General features: G+C 46.4%; 2 protein-coding genes across 2 annotated transcripts; both read right to left on the reverse strand.

Moving 5' to 3' along the window:
• Positions 1-9,190: 9,190 nt before the first annotated feature.
• On the reverse strand, positions 9,191-13,354 carry LOC119378754 (uncharacterized; the record flags this gene model as incomplete). The annotated part of the gene is made up of 2 exons (XM_037647790.2): positions 13,287-13,354; positions 9,191-10,796 (listed from the first exon to the last, which is right to left on the reverse strand). Coding segments are annotated over exons 1-2 (1,674 nt in total), but the record flags the coding sequence as incomplete, so codon positions are not given.
• Positions 13,355-14,548: 1,194 nt separating this feature from the next.
• LOC119378755 (uncharacterized) lies at positions 14,549-16,489 on the reverse strand. Its single transcript, XM_037647791.1, has one exon. It carries the CDS (start codon positions 16,487-16,489, stop codon positions 14,549-14,551), a length of 1,941 nt encoding a protein of 646 aa, XP_037503719.1.
• Positions 16,490-17,129: the final 640 nt, after the last annotated feature.

The following is a 17,129-nucleotide window of genomic DNA, read 5'->3' on the forward strand; positions in this document are numbered from 1 at the left end:
CAACGCATAACACGCAACAGCGTGAGCATAAGCCTCGATCCTAAGGAAATCGAGCGTGCGCACTGATGGGGATGCCACTCACCGGGCGGAAGCTGACTCACCAGTGTCAAGTTTGTCATTTATAAAACCGAAGAACGCATACAGGCATCCATACAGCTGACACTAAAGAATCCAGGCACTATGGAATCAATCGAGGCCACTCGGCGTATACCTGTCATATCATTTCTGGCATTTGACGTTGCATGAAATACACAGCGAGGGCGAACACGAACAGCTAACAAAGAATTAAGGTATCGATCTCACGAACGCGGAATCGCGTAATCAAAAAAAAAAAAAAAAGTTCTGCCAGCTTTACGCCGTGAAAACCGACGGAGAGCGAAGCTGTAAGCGCTTGAGTGTATTCGATTGGCTCTCGAGATCACGAGGTGTCGTACATCCGCCGTAAGTTATCGCAAGCATCATCATCAGCATTATCATTTAGCATCATCGTAATTTCTAGCATCATTTCGTTTAATTTATTCCTTCATTCAATCCCGCTCTCGTCACGTGACCTACGTGACAACCATATACTACTAATACTACAACCACTACTACGACGTCGACGACGGCGCATAGAAGAAGACAGCTTCGCTGCAATAAAGCCCATGTAATGCGCTCGCACAGTCCTTTGAAATGTTCACATCGAGTATAACGACAAATGGCGTCGTCGCCACGGTCGACTAAGGTGACTCGTTGTGCGCGGCCAGTGAGCGTCTCTATAAGTACGATACGGCGAACCCTGACACAGAATACTGCTCGTCCTTCCTTCAATAAAACTTCAGTTGGGCCTAGTTCGCATACTGAGGTCAAAGTTACAGCGCAAGCATACAAGACGCCCCACAAAGAGAGGACACGATTACACACAAGCGCTAACAACTGCTTAGTTCCTTCACACGTCCATGCATACGTAAGCCCAGGGCAACCTACCCACACATGCGCACACGATATCTCTAATCAAAGAGCTTTCTTTTTCACCGCAGTCGCGACAGGCTGTTGCGACGGCCGTTCTCGTACGAGAGGCGCCGATATTCACTTCAAAATTATAGTGCATACATAAAGGTCTATATCATCTTTTCGGCGCTCTCGTGCCGGTATAGCGCTCATTTGCACAGGTGCTAAGATGATTAAGTCGTGCGCCACTCTACATAGCTGTGCCTATTTTTGTAGCGTTAGCTACACTTGCCTAGCCGGAGCCAATTTCGCGTGGAGGGTCATGAGCCGTGCTGCGCATGCGCGAGGATCAGTGATGTCACACAGCTGGGTCACCGGAGCTGGCATCTCACGCGCTCTCCGACGCCGCCGCGCGCGGCTCGCCGCTGCTGGTCTGCGCGTTCGGGAGGAGTGGCGTCGTAGGCGCGGCAGACACGCTGGCGCCGGCGCGTGCGCAGACTCCGCCACCGCCGCGCGCGGCTCGCCGGTGCTGGTCTGCGCCGCGTTCGAGAGGAGTGACGTCGTAGTCATAGACACAGTGGCGCCGGCGCGCGCGCAGCTATTCGCCTTCGCTGTGCAGTCGCCGTCTGACACTGCGCTGGGGCCGCTTGATAGCGCCTCTGACTGGCGTTTGCAGGTGGGTAACGCCATGGAGAAGGAGAGCGCAAATGTTTCTCGACGGCGCAGAAGAGCCGAGAAACTTATCTCATCGGATCCCGAAGTAGTTGCCTGGCCATTAGCGGTTGAGCGTACGAAGAATGAACTGAAGAAGGCTAATAATCCTAGGCAATCTGGAAAGCTAAGAATAATCAGCTGAACCTTTGCTAACGCTACGTATATCCTGACATAGCCGAGCTAAGCCACTGCGAATTAAAAAAAAAAGTATTATTGATACTTTTATTGCGATAGCAATTATATGGACAGTCTCCGCTGGATTTTGCCGTCGCCGTCATCATGCACCGTATATGCATAAGTATGCATATATATATATATATATATATATATATATATCAAAGTCCCAAAGAAAAGTAATTCAGAAAAATGCTTCCGAAGCGCGGAATCGAACCAGCGACCTCTCTTTCCGCAGCGCGTGGCGCTAACCACTACGCCAGAAAGCGTAGATCCTTCAGGTAGCTAACGGCGAGCGTTATATACACACCCTTTACCGCTGGCAGGACTCAGAGACTGCAGGCGCTTATAAGCGTTTCTTCATTACCAGCCAGATGGCGCGAGGAGCGCGACGGGCGCATTTAAAAGTCGTCGGCGAGCTCGCTCGCTTCTTATATTTGCGCAGGGAGAACCTTGCCCTTCCGCTGTCTGCTCGCGCGGTTTTCTCGTGGTGAGGGCAAGAGGGATGTTTCGAGCTTTCACCGTGATGTCCGCGCTCATGTTACGGAGCGTACGAGAGTCACTCGAGCTCAAGGGACGCCGCTAAACGAAAAAACAGAAGACGAGCGCGAACTATCAAGTGTTACAGCTCGACATTTGAAGCACGCTAGTTTCCTTCGCTGCTTCGGCCGTCTTTGCAACAGGAGCGCTGTTCAAACTGAGAGTAACCATTGCCGAGCCTCACTTCGTATAGCATTAGTTCCTTGCTATCGCATTCATTGCTTCGCCCTTGCGGCGTAACTGTGACTTTTTTTAAAATTTTCACATATTGTTGGAACTAATTAAAAACAAGGTGAGACATGACGCTTTTTATGCTACAAATACAAGACAACAAATACTGCAGCGGTTATAAAGGCTGAATTCATCCCACCTTTCCTTGTTATATGTACTCTATTCAAGGACAGTGTTTAAATATCCAAATTGCTACTTAAGGCTTTGTAAAGGCGGGCACGCTAGGAATACTGGAGCTAGTCAGCAGGCAATACACAAATATTCGATCTGCAGCAGTTAATAATTCCACCGTCGCTACAAGTAACCACTACACCTATTCTGCGTGCATATTCTCATGTTTCCATTAGAACATGTTCAAACAACAGGTTTTTCTTGTATAGATGGGAGATGTTGAGGCTGCCCAGACGAAACGGTTACTTCAAGAATACGAGCATACGTCTTCTGTTTAGCTCACGGTAGAATGAATCAAGCGAATGATTCCTTTCTTACTAGGCAGACTAACGTTGTTTCGTCCTCTTCCATTGAAAACGAAACATTCTTGCGATGCCCATTAATGTGCTTGTGCCGCTGGTGACGTACGATAACAGTAGTCGCACTTACATCTCGGAATTTTCAAAGGGTTTAAATCAAGTGTTATTACATTTTCTAAAATGTGGTACGGGTCGCCATCCCCTGTCACTTCATGCCACATTTCCCATTCATTAAACGGCTAATTACTCGTTTTGTTATGTTTGGCACACTTGAAGCATTTTCTATTAAAATATCTGTCCTCTATTGATACATATTTATAATATAAAGACTTTAGTGTACCTAATATGGTGCCTCATGTGCCTGCTTGCAAAAATGCTCAAACCAATTTGAACACAATGTCTGTTATATGAAGTCCTTTGCTTAATTACTTCTGCGGAGAGCTCGGGAGATTTCGGGGTTTGCTATTCGATTACGCCGTACAGGATGTGAGACCAAATGACGACAACGCTGTCGTAGATGATGCATCGCAGCACGCGGATCTCGGCGCAGCCGCAGGTGTGAGCGAGGCGTTTGTCCTAGAAAAATTTAATTCACATTTATTCATTAGACTGTCCCCTCTAATATCTTTATTAAATTCGCTGTCATTTTGTTAGATTGAGTAAAGCAACCGTAAAGGTGACATGAACTTTTTTTTTTCTTTAGTCTTATATTGCCTTGCCGGAGGGTTACACTTCGCAGCTGCGAGCGCGTCAAACATCTATCTGACTTATGGAGCTTAGCTCGTTCGACTTGGGAGATTTAAAAAGTTTAATTATCTGTGTTTCTCGGAAAGCCACATGTCTCGGCCATTAGCCTATGAGCGTTTATAATGCGAGAAACTCGACGGTAAGCTCGAGCGCTATAAAGCTACCGGCGTCGCCAGCAGCCGCCGCCTAGACCAAGTTGCGAAGTACCCTTCACATAGGTAAGCTTTATGAATAATCCGTGCGTGAAAGATTGCTTAACCCTGTTTTCCTGCAAACGTTTCTAGCCGACTATTTCAACTGTTTACCTTGACTAGATGTACTCATAGCCTGCACCTTTTATTAGTTTCTGCTTGAGTAATCTTGATTTGAAACATTGAGAATTGAGCCAGCTGTAAGCGAGAACAAAGAAAATAGACGTTTCGGTATGCCATATATCGTTGCGCTAACGCGTGTGTTCGTGCATATTGTGTTCAAGCTATCAAAGATAACATTGGAAATCGGCAGCTTATGACAGTTTCGATGAAATGAGGTGAAGTTTAGAGCGGTAAATCTCCAACTATAAAGTGTGGAATCCGCAAAAAAAAAAGAAGTGCAGTGTGCCACGATGACGCGAATAAAGAACTACGTTCATAGCCGAGACTGGTTTATCGATTATGTTTATACTTGCACACACTGCGGAAAGTGACATGGCTTAATTCACTTACGCAATGCCCATCCGTGAGTTAGAGGTTCCTGGGTCTAACCTAAAATAAGTATGACTTGTTATTACGTTTAGAGTGAAGCAAAAAGTTCTGACGGTTTGCCTTTTCTCTACAAAAAGAGCATTATGTAAAACAAAGAACCTTAGTGGAGGCGTAATCCATCATGCTGATAAATCAACCCAATAAATTTGATGGCTTAATATAGGTGTTTACGGCTCTTCATTTCCCACCATTTTTTACCGCAAATAACAATTGCGATGACTGTATAATTCAGGAAGAAAGCAACTGCACCAAGCTTACACCTCGAGTTGGCGAATAAAATTCTGAACGGGGCACTTACTATCGTATAGCCAATGGGTGTAGTTCGCAAGGCAGGCAAAAATGAGTAAGCAAAAAAGAAAAAAAGAAGCGAAACGAAAATAATAACGATGATTGCCCAAGATGTGTGAAAGAGGCAGTTGGTAGGATGTAAGCCAAAGTTCAACGTACCGAACACCTGGCCGCAGTAAATCAGACTTCATCTGTAAGCAAGCGTGGCATCTGACAGCTGTGAAATCCTTATCGTGCTGAATCTACAGGAATCGCTCACGCGAGCGACGTGTCGTTAATGCATAGTGACACGCTTAAAAGAACGTATAGGACAGTTTATGACGTGTCTGACCGATGAATGATAAAGTACATGATCGCCGCCGACCTCGCCTCGCCCGGCTTGTGGAAGTATTGTTACGAGTTGCGTCGGTGGCCGACGCGGACCCAGGGGGTAGCGTGGAGCTGAGCGGAGGGAGTCGTACCGCAGACCCAGGGACGTCCAGAACAGCAGGAAGCCGAGGCAGAGAGACCGGCGTTGAGGAAAACTTAACAGACGTTTATTTACAGCATAGAGGACAGTATCGTCAGAACGGCATCTAGTCCGATTGATCCGTGCCGAGCAGACGCTCTGCTGCTCCTTAAATACGCTTCATTTCCAAGATAGGGAAACTCCTTAACTGCAAATGTCCAATCACAAACGTGCATCCCTTTGAAGCTCCATAACTAGCAAACGTCCAATCACAAACGTGCATGCCTTTGGAGGGCCCGTCTCTTCGACACATAGGTCACCGCCCCCAGGATAGCAATGCCAGGGACCACTGCACTCTCACTCTCCACGTCCGACCAGTTCGGAAGAAAGGGGGGGGGGGGCAATATCACTTCGGGGAACTGAAAACCCTTTTACGAACAAAGGCACCAGCTTCCACCGAAAACACACTCGTTGCAAACACGCGGTCCACGGAGGAGACCCGGCTGAAGGACTTGATTGCAGTCACCCTTTCAACATACAGCCGGCATTTCCCGCGTAATGGAGAGGCCCGCGCGTAGCTGCCACCTTTCAGCCGAAGCGCCCAGTTGAGGGAAAGAACGGCAGGTGTAGGTGACAAATCCGTTCTCCGAAATGAGGGGGGTGGGGTCCAAGAAGCAGGAAGACTCGTTTGGGGACAGCTGGCCGAGGACCCTCGCATCTGCTTTGTAACAGTATACATACATACACCATATGTATATAAGCACTGTCGCATGCTGCAATTATATTTAACGTATGTAAGATATGCTAATTTCCGTGTCATCGACGAGACGTGAGAAAATCGCGAACAAATTGCGGGAGATTATATGCCTAGTGTTGCAATGTTGAGATTCGGGTCAGCAGTCACGCACCACTACCGCTAGACCACTGCAGCAGATAAACTCAGCACTTGCCAATTCATCAGATCTTTATTTTGTGCTAACGCGTGTGTTCGTGTAAATTATGCTCAACCTGTCAAATATAACGTTGAAAATCGGCAGCGTCCTACAGTTTGAATGAAATGAGGCAAATTTTAGAGGGGTATATCTCCAAATATATATAGAATATAAGAATAAGAATAAAAAATTCGGCAGATCCCACGCACTGTGGGAATCGATGTAATGCGAAGCAGCCAGCAAAGAGCTGCATACATCGCCTTGTTTATCTTTGAGCCAAATGAAATCATTCATGCCATGGCATCTAGTCCACCATATATCGCATGTTTGCCATGCACGCATGCATGCACAATCTAGTGTACATCATGCCAATGAAACGCATATTCTGGTATATAAATGCATGACCTGTCGTTTATGTTCATCACGCACTCGTGTCATGCCATACCAATTTTGGTATATATCACGTTAACAAAACGGCCGGAAGCGCACCATGACAGTGGCATGTAAATCATACCGTACATGACATGCATAACATGATTCGCATGTTAAGACCTCTCATTTATGTTCGTCATGCAGTCACATCGCGCAATACCAATTTTGGTGTATATCAAAGGAGCGAAATGGCCGCGAGTGCACCATGAGTAGAGCATGTAAATCATGCCATACACGACATGAATATTATGGTTTTTCATGTTACCACCTGTCAGTAATGTTCATCATACAGTCACATCGCGCAATACCAGTTTTGGTGTATATCAAGCTATCGAAACGGCCGCGACTGCACCATGAGCGTGGCATGTAAGTCATGACATACATGACATGAATGTCATAGTTTTCATGTTACCACCTGTTATTCATGTTCTTCATACAGTCACATCGCGCAATACCAATTTTGGTGCATATCAATCTAGCGAAACGGCCACGAGTGCGCCATGAGCATGGCATGCAAATCATGACGTACATTTCATGCATGTCATGATTATCATGTTACCACCTTTCATTTACATTCGTCATACAGTGGCGTCGCGCAATACCAATTTTGGTGTATACCAAGCTAGCGAAACTGCCGGGAATGCACAATGAGCGCGGCATGTAAATCATGACATACATAAGCTGCATGTCATGATTTCCATGTTACCACCCCTCATTTACATTCGTCATGCAGTCGCGTCGCGCAATACCAATTTTGGTGTGTCAAGCAAGCGAAACGGCACAAGTGCGTCATGAGCATGACATGTAAATCATGTCGTGCATGTCATGCATGTCATGATTTTCATGTTACCACGTCTCATTTACCGTCGTCGTACAGTCGCTTCGCGCAATAGCAATTTTGGTGTACATCGAGCTAGCGAAGCGGCCGCGAATGCATCATGAGCGTGGCAATTAAATCATGACATACATGACATGCATGTCATGGTTTTCATCTTACCAACTGTCACTCATGTTCTTCATACAGTCACATCGCGCAATACCAATTTTGGTGTTTATCAATCTACTGAAACTGCCGCTAGCGCATCATGAGCGTGGCATGTAAATCAGGTCGTACATGACTTGCATGTCATGATTTTTACGTTACCACGTCTCATTTACGTTCGTCATACAGTCGTGTCGCGTAACGCCAATTTTGGTGTATATCACGCAAGCGAAAGGGACGCAAATGCACCATGAGCGTGGCATGTAAATCATGACATACATGACATGCATGTCATGGTTTTCATCTTACCAACTGTCAATCATATTCCTCATACAGTCACATCGCGCAATACCAATTTTGGTGTATATCAATCTACTGAAACTGCCGCTAGCGCATCATGAGCGTGGCATGTAAATCAGGTCGTACATGACTTGCATGTCATGATTTTCATGTTACCAAGTCTCACTTACGTTCGTCATACAGTCACGTCGCGTAACGCCAATTTTTGGTGTATATCACGCAAGCGAAATGGACGCGAATGCGCCATGAGCGTGGCATGTAAATCATGACATACATGTCATGGATGTCATGGTTTTCGTGCTACCACCTGTTATTCATGTTCTTCATAAAGTCACATCGCACAATACCAATTTTGGTGTATATCAATCTAGCGAAACGCCCGCGAGTGCGCCATGAGCGTGGCATGTAAATCATGTCATACATGACATGCATATCATGATTTTCATGTTACCACGTCTCACTTACATTCGTCATACAGAAATGTCTCGTCAGTTTTCGTATGTATCCCTTCATTTAAACGGCCGCGAGCGCCCCGAGACCATGTCATGTAAATCATGCTGCACATGACATGCGCGTCATGATTTGCATGTTAGGACCTGTCATTATGTTCGTCATGAACTCTTGTCACGCCGTACCAATTTTGGTATATATGAAATTAACGGAACGGCCGCAAGAGCCCAAAGGCCGTGGAATGTAAATCATGCTGTTCATGACATGCGTGTCATGATTTTCATGATATGACCTATCATTTATGTTCGTAATAAGGGCCATGTTATGACACACCAATTTTGGTACACATCCGATTAACGAAACGGCCAGGAGAGCACAAAGTCGTAGGCGGCTAGATAGATAGATAGATAGATACGCTCAAAGTCGCAGAAGTTCGCTAAGAAATGCTTCGCATTTAAAAAACGCTTGTTAGGTACGAGATGCATATTCAAACATGAGAAGTTTACTTATTTTTCCCTACGGCAATAAGTGTTGTCGTAACGGATATAGGCAACACCGATTAAACCAGACAACTGAGACGCCGCGTACGTTGAGAATTAAGCTCACGCGCGCGTTCTGCACATGCATATCTTCTGCCAGGTGCTCTTGGGCAGGCACCAAGTCCACTCACTGTACCTGTCCAACCTCTGCACAAAGTCCACTCGCGGTGGCGACGTATGCAGCTCAGAAGATTTCGAAGCATTTGGAAGACTTCCGTATACTTCAAAATGCGCTAGCGGTACCGTACGTAAGAGAACGTGAAGGGCAACCTGCTTAGTGGGCTGGTTACTGGAGTGGTAGTTAGTTATGACGAAGGACTTCTGTACACGGTCTAGTCGCCAGACGAGGCACTTTCCCGGAAAGTGGAACTCGGCGAGGGCATTCATGTAAGCGACGGCGTAGCGGGCGAACTCCAGCGCTGCTGAATTATCCCGCATTTCACTGTGAGCGCCGAGACAGGCGCAGAACTGCGGAGGTATCGATGCGTTGGCGCACGTCCTGTCGGCGGGAATAAAGGAAAAGAGGTTGAGGCCGTGGCGAGTGCGAGTGGCAGAGAACGACGGCAAGGACGACAGGCTAAGAAGCGTCGCGTGCAAATCGTAGGCGGTGATGAGTCGGCGCTGATTCGTTTCCAGCCTTGCAGCCACTTCGGGATGTTCGCGGAGGAAGCGCTTCGGGAGCGCCAGAAAGCAAAAGGGCGTCTTGTCTTCGTACCTTCCGAGCTCGCTACGGCGGGTTGATCCGTAGCGAGCACCATGATCGCTCAGAAGAAGCACGACAGTGCTGTCAAGGACCCCTCTGTTCGAAAGGCCCTTGAATAATGCTAAGAGCGGCTCATCCAGGATGGTTATGCCTTTGACGTGATTGTGGGTCACGTCCGACAGCCAGACGTACGAGAACGTTCTCGAGTGGTCGTTCAGCTTCAGCACGTCGCCGAGATACTTAATGAGCACCTTGGTCTTAAGCCGGGAACCCATGCAGAAGCGTTCTATTCCTCCTTTTTCGTCCATGAGTCGTAGAACGGAGACTGGGTAATAGTCGGTTGGCGTCACCTTAAATCCAGTTTGGTTGGGATAAGTGAAGAGGCCGTAGTGGGGCATCTCCTCCATGAACAGCGTCGTGTAACCCATCGCCTGGTACACGTTCCACAGAAGCGGAACCTTGTTGGAGTAGCTTCGCTTTAACATCTCCTCCACTTCGCTGGCCGCGAATCCCGACAGTAGGGAGATCTGGTTCGGAAACGAGCTGTCGCCGACCTTGTTGAAAGCGAGGAACTCGAACGCACCCATTTCTTCCATTAGGTAGTGTCTCGTCCGCGCCATGCGGCGCCTGAAGTTTAGGCTGGAGGTGGAATCGATGCCCAAAATGAGGATGTTCAATTGAGCTTCGATGGCTTTAGACGACGAGTACGAAGCGGCCCTTTCTCGGCCTTGAGGGACGAGAAAATATTCGACAAAAAGCTTCGACTTCCTCACCTCGCAAGTAACCTGGACGTATTCCTCGTGCAGTGGGCGCCCGAAGACCAGGCGTCTGGGAGGACTGAGGGCTGGGCTTGTGTCTGGAATGAGGCAGCTCGTATTACGCACCACTTCTCGGTAAGAGCAGCGCAGGTCCTTGGCCGACACGTTGTAGCCGTAGAGAAGGCGATCCTCCTGAAGGATTAACCGGTTCTCGTCTTGCTTTATGACGGTGGGCTTCCTTGCCAAACACATCGATTCGTACTCGGCGTCGGTGACTTCGGAGCCGTCGCCAACGATCGACCGCTGAAGGTCGTACAAGGGAAGCGTGCACCCTGGCAGTTGGAAGAAACCATCAGCCGCAGCAGTGTCTTCTTCTTCCTCGACCTTTATCTTCTCAAGTATGCTCTTCAGCGTTCTGAACGAGCATAACACAATCAGAGATAACACAACGCAACGAATGGCCCATGGGCATGATATGAAACGTCGACGCTTAGGGCAAAATTTTACCATTGCTCCCACGGTCTCTCGAAGCTCGGCTATTTCCGATGCAAGGCCCTTCCACGAATGGTGTCTGTTTGTCTGTTTCCACAAAATTATGGCACATACCCACTCTGGCCAATCGGCCAAGACTGCGTATCGTAACTTGCCGCTGATAACTTCAAGAATGCGTATTAATGAAGAAAAAAAATAAGTGAAAGAAAAAAATTGAAAAAAAAGTAAATAACAGCTAATATATTAACAAAATTGCGCAATTTCGTGCCTGCAGACCACACACCTGTATTTCTTTGACCAAAACAATTTGGAATTAATTGCAGTTTAGACTGTTAGATTGTAACACATTTTTAATCACTGTAAGAATATTTATTAGAGATTAAAATCAGACACGTTTTGTAGCTTGAATAAAATTACGAACCGCATCAAATACATCCCTTCGGCAATTTCCCAAAACGGAGGCACCTAAGTTTAGTACTATTTTTGCAGTTAAACTTAAACCTATTTTCGAAAATGGAATAACTAGAAGTCGTTTTCTGAGTAATGAATGCCTGCGACATGACAAAAATAATGTTCAATAGTTTCTATGTCTTGAGAGAAATTACAGAGAGGCGATATCGCCGACCAGCCCTGTGTAAATGTTAGTTTAATGGGGGGGGGGGGGGACACGGCATCGAATTCTGGTTATCATAACTTCAGACCGTCTCGACTGACCCCACTGAGGTTTCCATGGAAATTTTAAATGCTGATATTCCGTCCATGTCGTTATTGTTTCCATCATATCTGTACAAATTGCTAATTTTCTATATCTGATCGCTGTTATATGTTCAACTACTGGAAGTACCGAAATTATAGGGCCATCCAGTGATGCTCGCGCTATGCAATCGTCCATTTCATTTAATTGTAACCCACAGTGACCTGAAACGCACAATAATTTTAGGAGCTTTAGCTCTGGCGGTACTAATGTGCGGAATGTCATTAGGGCTCGCGAGTTATCTGAAGCACATACTGAAAGAGGCTCTGGGATTATGGTGGTGCAGATTTCATTCGAAGGGAGTTTACGAAGCGCCAGAATTATAGCCACTAGCTCGGCTTCAACAACTGGAGGGAGATCTGGCGGCTTCACAGAGAATGACCAGCCAAGCGAATGGGAGGCAATTCCTACGCCTGCCTTTTCATCATTCACTGACGCATATGTGACTGTTATGTTATTTGTTTCTGCATGTACCAGGTAATCTTGTAACCTGTTATTTAAGAATCTGAGAGATTGGAATTTAGATTTTGGTGGGAAAATGTCATCATATTTTATCCTAATATGGTGATTTGATCCATTAGTTTCTATTACCTTTCTATTGTCCACATTTATACTGTTCAGTTTCTTTTGAACAAAAATTATCTGGGGAGCGTTAAACCGTGGCCAATGAGCGAGAAAGAAGGAGTCTGGGTCACTGATAACAATGGCGTATTCAGATATTCTTTCCGGTAAGCTACAAAATTTTAGAAATGTTTGTACCGTTAAGATGTGGAATCGACAATGCAATGTTGGCAGGCGTTCTACTTGTTAAATTACATTATTAGCCACAAACCTGTGAAGCCCCAGACACATACGCAGCGCTTCTCGCTTCAGCAGATCCAGGGGCTTTGATTTATAAACAGGGCCGCCTGAGAATAATATGCACCCAAATTCCAATATTGGGCGTATGTATATTTTATACAACATTATCATAGAGTCTCTACGTAACCCATATTTTCGGTTGCTCAGCCTGCGCAAAAAGCATGAAGCCCGTTGTGCCTTTGCTACTATGTACTGTATGTGCGGACTCCAGTTAGGTTTTTCGTTGTACATGATGCACAAATATTTGATAAAATCAACTTGTAGAATTGGTTCCTGTTTATATACTACACAAATTGAAACTGAATCTCCTAGTGGAAACACCAAGAGTGCACTTTTGCTTACATTTAATGATAATGACATCGACTTCAGCCATATTTCTAGCATACTAATGTATCTTTGCAACTTTGGATGTAATGAGTAAGTGTCACTGTCAGCAGCGAAGAATGTGATATCGTCTGCATAAATGTAGACATAGAGATCCTGACAAGTTGGAATTGAGCTCAGTAATATATTAAATGATATTAGAGATAGGACTGCTCCTTGGGGAACTGCGCGATTCTGTTTGAATTCAGATGGGGAACAGCCATTCTTAAAGCAATAAGATTCCCTTGATTTTAAAAATTCTGCTAACCACTCAATAATATATTGTGGGAAATTTAAGCTCTGTAGACTGTTCAGTAAAATGGCGTCCAGTCTTCTGATTCTTCTTTCTCGTGGGCTGATCGATATAGGACATATGCGATGGCGCTCTGTCGACGCCTCACGGTTTGTTGGGCGATGTAGCTTCTGTCAGCTTGCCTTGGGAATTGACACCGCACGCCGCTATCCAGGTGATCCTGGCCAAGCACGCATCCGCTCGTTGACATTTCAGACTCTACTCCCGACTACGTAGGAGCCATAATTGAGTTGAGTCACACAGCTGAGCTAAACTAGAACAAAGCGGTTAAACATGGAGCAGGATTCACGAATAAAATATATTAAGGTGACAGTCTTAAACGGCTTATGAGAAGGCTCGAGAGATGGCTCATGAGTCTCTCGGTGATGAACCGTCGTGTAGCACCAAAAATTCGGCAAATCCCACGCCCTGTGGGAATCAGTTTCATGGGAAGCAGGCAGCCACTAATATTATGCTGCACTTTTCGGCCTTGAGCCAAGCGTTGCGAGGTAGATAGGTGTGTCTTTGTAAATTAAGGAGTTGTATGCACATTGTGGGCTTACCAGGCACGCCGACTACACTGACGTTTAAACGGTAACTTATGGTCTGACGTACTATCAGCACTCATGTTAGAGCACAGACGTCTGTGTTATCGAAACGAAGTGCACGCTGCGGTGCGATTATGTGAATATCATGCGTAACTTTCATTGGGGTATTCCTCCGGGGTCGACCAATGCTTGAATATAGCTTGCTGAATCATAGGAATACAAATGTAATGTTTAGTCGACTTCTATCTATCTATCTATCTATCTATCTATCTATCTATCTATCTATCTATCTATCTATCTATCTATCTATCTATCTATCTATCTATCTATCTATCTATCTATCTATCTATCTATCTATCTATCTATCTATCTATCTATCTATCTATCTATGGTTTTTCGCGCATTTTTCGCCTTTGACACGAAGCTAACGTTTTAGCGCTAGCTCATAGGTACCCGGTGGCTGCAGTGTTTCAAACGTCTGTATTTTTATAATGGGCAGCGAGCAGACTGCAAGGAGATTCAGGCATAGTTTCAATGCTATTTAACAGGTAAATATTATTCATCTTGTTGATCTTAATACGAAATAAACAATTCTCAGTGAACACAAATAACTTACATGTTATACGAATTATGAATGGAAAGAAAAAATGCTTCTGCCGTGATAGCGACAAACTGAAATCTGTAATATATAAGCGATTATTATGCCTGGCTCCTAAACTAATCCGTCAAGATAACCAAAGAAATGGTTGAACGTCTAGTTGTAAAAGTAAAGCGATATTAAATTTCTTCATATATTTGGAAGCTGCGCTAACAGCCCTCAGAGAAGCGCGTCAGGTAACAACTGAAGCACCTCAGTCTCATTCGTTGTCATCTAAGGTATCTGGTGTTTGCGACGTCGACGTAGTGTTCAATAGCTCGGGCTTGCACATGCACATCTTCTGCCACGAGTTGTTGGGCAAACACGTGGTCGTGTTGCTGTAAATATCCAACCTCTGCACGAAGTCTACGTGCTTGTCACCGAAAGACTCACTGCGCAGCGTCCCGTATACTTCGAAGTGAGCCGTCGGCGTCACAGTCAGCTGCACGCGGAGCAGGACCTTGCCGGCAACGCGGCCGCCGAGAGCGGACGCCTCGTCCACGCCATCGAGATTCCATTGGACGCACTTGCCCGGAAAGTGGAGCGTCGCCAGCGCGTTTATGTAGGACACGGCGTAGCGGGAGAATGAAAGTAGCACTCCTGGGTCCGGAGTCTCACTTGCGGTATCTGTGCAGGCGCAGAACTCGGGAGCTATGAAGGCGTCCGCGCAGGTCCTGCCCGGTGGTACCGCACCAAACAAGTTGATTCCCTTGTTCGTTGGCTGTGGGTCGATAGCGGGCAGCTTCAGTAAGCTAAGCAGCGTAGCATGAAGATCGTAGGGAGTGATGAGACGTCGCTGGTTTACTTCCAACTGAACCACCGCTTCCGGATACTCTCGCATGAAGCGCTTGGGTAGTATAAGGAAGCAGAAGGGAGTTTTGTCTTCGTGTCGACCGATCTCGGACCTTCTGTACGGGCCGATGCGGTTCCCGTGGTCACTGAGGAAAAGGACGGTGGTGTTTTCGAGGACACCGGTGTCTGATAGTTCCCTGAAGAACTCTTCGACCGGTTGGTCGATGTCCTGGCCTCCCCTCAGGTTATTGTGCGTCACGTCAGAGAGCCATACATACGAGAACATGCTCCTGTCGCTGTTCAGCTTCAAAACCTCGGCCAGGTATCTAATGAGAACTTTAGTCTTCAAGCGAGAGCCAACACAAAAGCGGTCGCTGCCTCCTTTCTCATCCATCATACGCAACACAGCTTCAGGGTAATAATCGGTTGGCGGTAGGTTGAATCCCAAGTAATTCGGGAAGGTGAACAGACCATAATACGGCATTTCTTCGAGAAATAGCGTCGTGTAGCCCTCGAGCCTAAACGTATTCCACAGGAGAGGGAAAGTATCGAAGTTGTGGCGCTTGAACAAGCTCTCGGTGTCGGGACCAGAAACTCCGGAGAGGAGCGGTAGCTGGTTGGGAAACGAGCTGTCGCCGACCTTGTTGAGGCCGAGAAATTCGAAGGCACCGAGTTCATCGACTATGTACTTGTGGGTATTCTTCATGAGGCGGTTGAAGTTTATCCTGGAGGTCGAGTCTATCCCGAGGATTAGGACGCTCATCTTGCGACTACTAGGAGGCTCCTCTAGCTGCAGTTCATCGGCGTGTTGCGGCGGTTGCTTCGGCTGAGGAACGAGGAAATATTCGGTGAAAAGCAGCTTGCCACTAGCCTCGCACGACACCTGTACGTACTCCGCGTCGATTGGTTCGCCGAAAAGAAGCTCTCGTGCTGGACCCAGGATAGGTTCCTTGTCCGGTATTTCAGCCGTTTCATTCCTGGACACAACGCTGTAGTGACACTTCGTACTTTGGACTGTGGCGTTGTAGGCTAGGAGGAGGCCTTTAGGGTCCAAGGTGAACTTGCCTCCTTCCTGCGAGATCACAGTGCGGTTGCGGGCAGAGCACATGTCCTCGTACGTGCTGTACGTAGCATTCACCGTCGCCCAATGATAAGCGATCGTCCAGTGATAAGGGTTATAGAGGGGAAACGAACATCCGGGCGTCTCGAATAGGTTGCCGACGGAAAGCACAGTCATGTTCGCCAGAATTGGCTTGAGCTTCAGGAAGTATAAGTCGATGAAGAAGAGCAGAAAGAAGACGGACCAAATAGGGATTAGTGTCGCTGGAGAAACGAGGTTCCGCAGCCTTCGGCGCATTCGACGCATCATTGTTCATGGGGCTTCCGAACAGGAATGGCTCAGACCCACTACAGTGGATTGGCCGGGATTCGTATGATATTAATTATCATTTAGGTTTAAAGAGTAAACAAATACAAAACAGTAATAAAAATTTGGATCAGGTACATCAGTGTAACTTCTGGGTGGAGCTGGTGTTCGCTAAGCATGTCGTAGTAGCGCAAAAATCGAAAAGTTAAAGGAAACTGTAGAGGAAAGGAAGAGAGGCTCTGCATTTTTAAGTCAGGTGCCGCCAGTTTAATTAGAAAAAACACGTGGAAGCCATAATTTTTTCACCGAAGCAAGCATCCCTGTTACTATGGCCAAGTGAGGAACCTCCTAGAAAAAAAATCACGCCATATCCACGGAATGAATGATGATAAGTGGGCGAAGCTCGAGAGGGGGAGATCATCGGTAAACCGTAACTCTCCCGTGAAAGTTAGCCCATTACATCATTAGAAAGACGTAAGACTGTGCGTATATTATACAAAATCAACTTTTATATTGTTCTTGTTCGTTTGTTGTTTCGTTTCTTCGTTTGTTCTTTTCATTTCGTCGTTGTCATGACGGCTGGATTGCGAGGTCCCTTCATTACGACGGCTTTATGGTCCGTGAAATGAAGCGAGAGAGGTTC

The sequence above is a fragment of the Rhipicephalus sanguineus genome, unplaced genomic scaffold, assembly GCF_013339695.2.
Source record: "Rhipicephalus sanguineus isolate Rsan-2018 unplaced genomic scaffold, BIME_Rsan_1.4 Seq9607, whole genome shotgun sequence".
Lineage (NCBI taxonomy): Eukaryota > Metazoa > Arthropoda > Arachnida > Ixodida > Ixodidae > Rhipicephalus > Rhipicephalus sanguineus.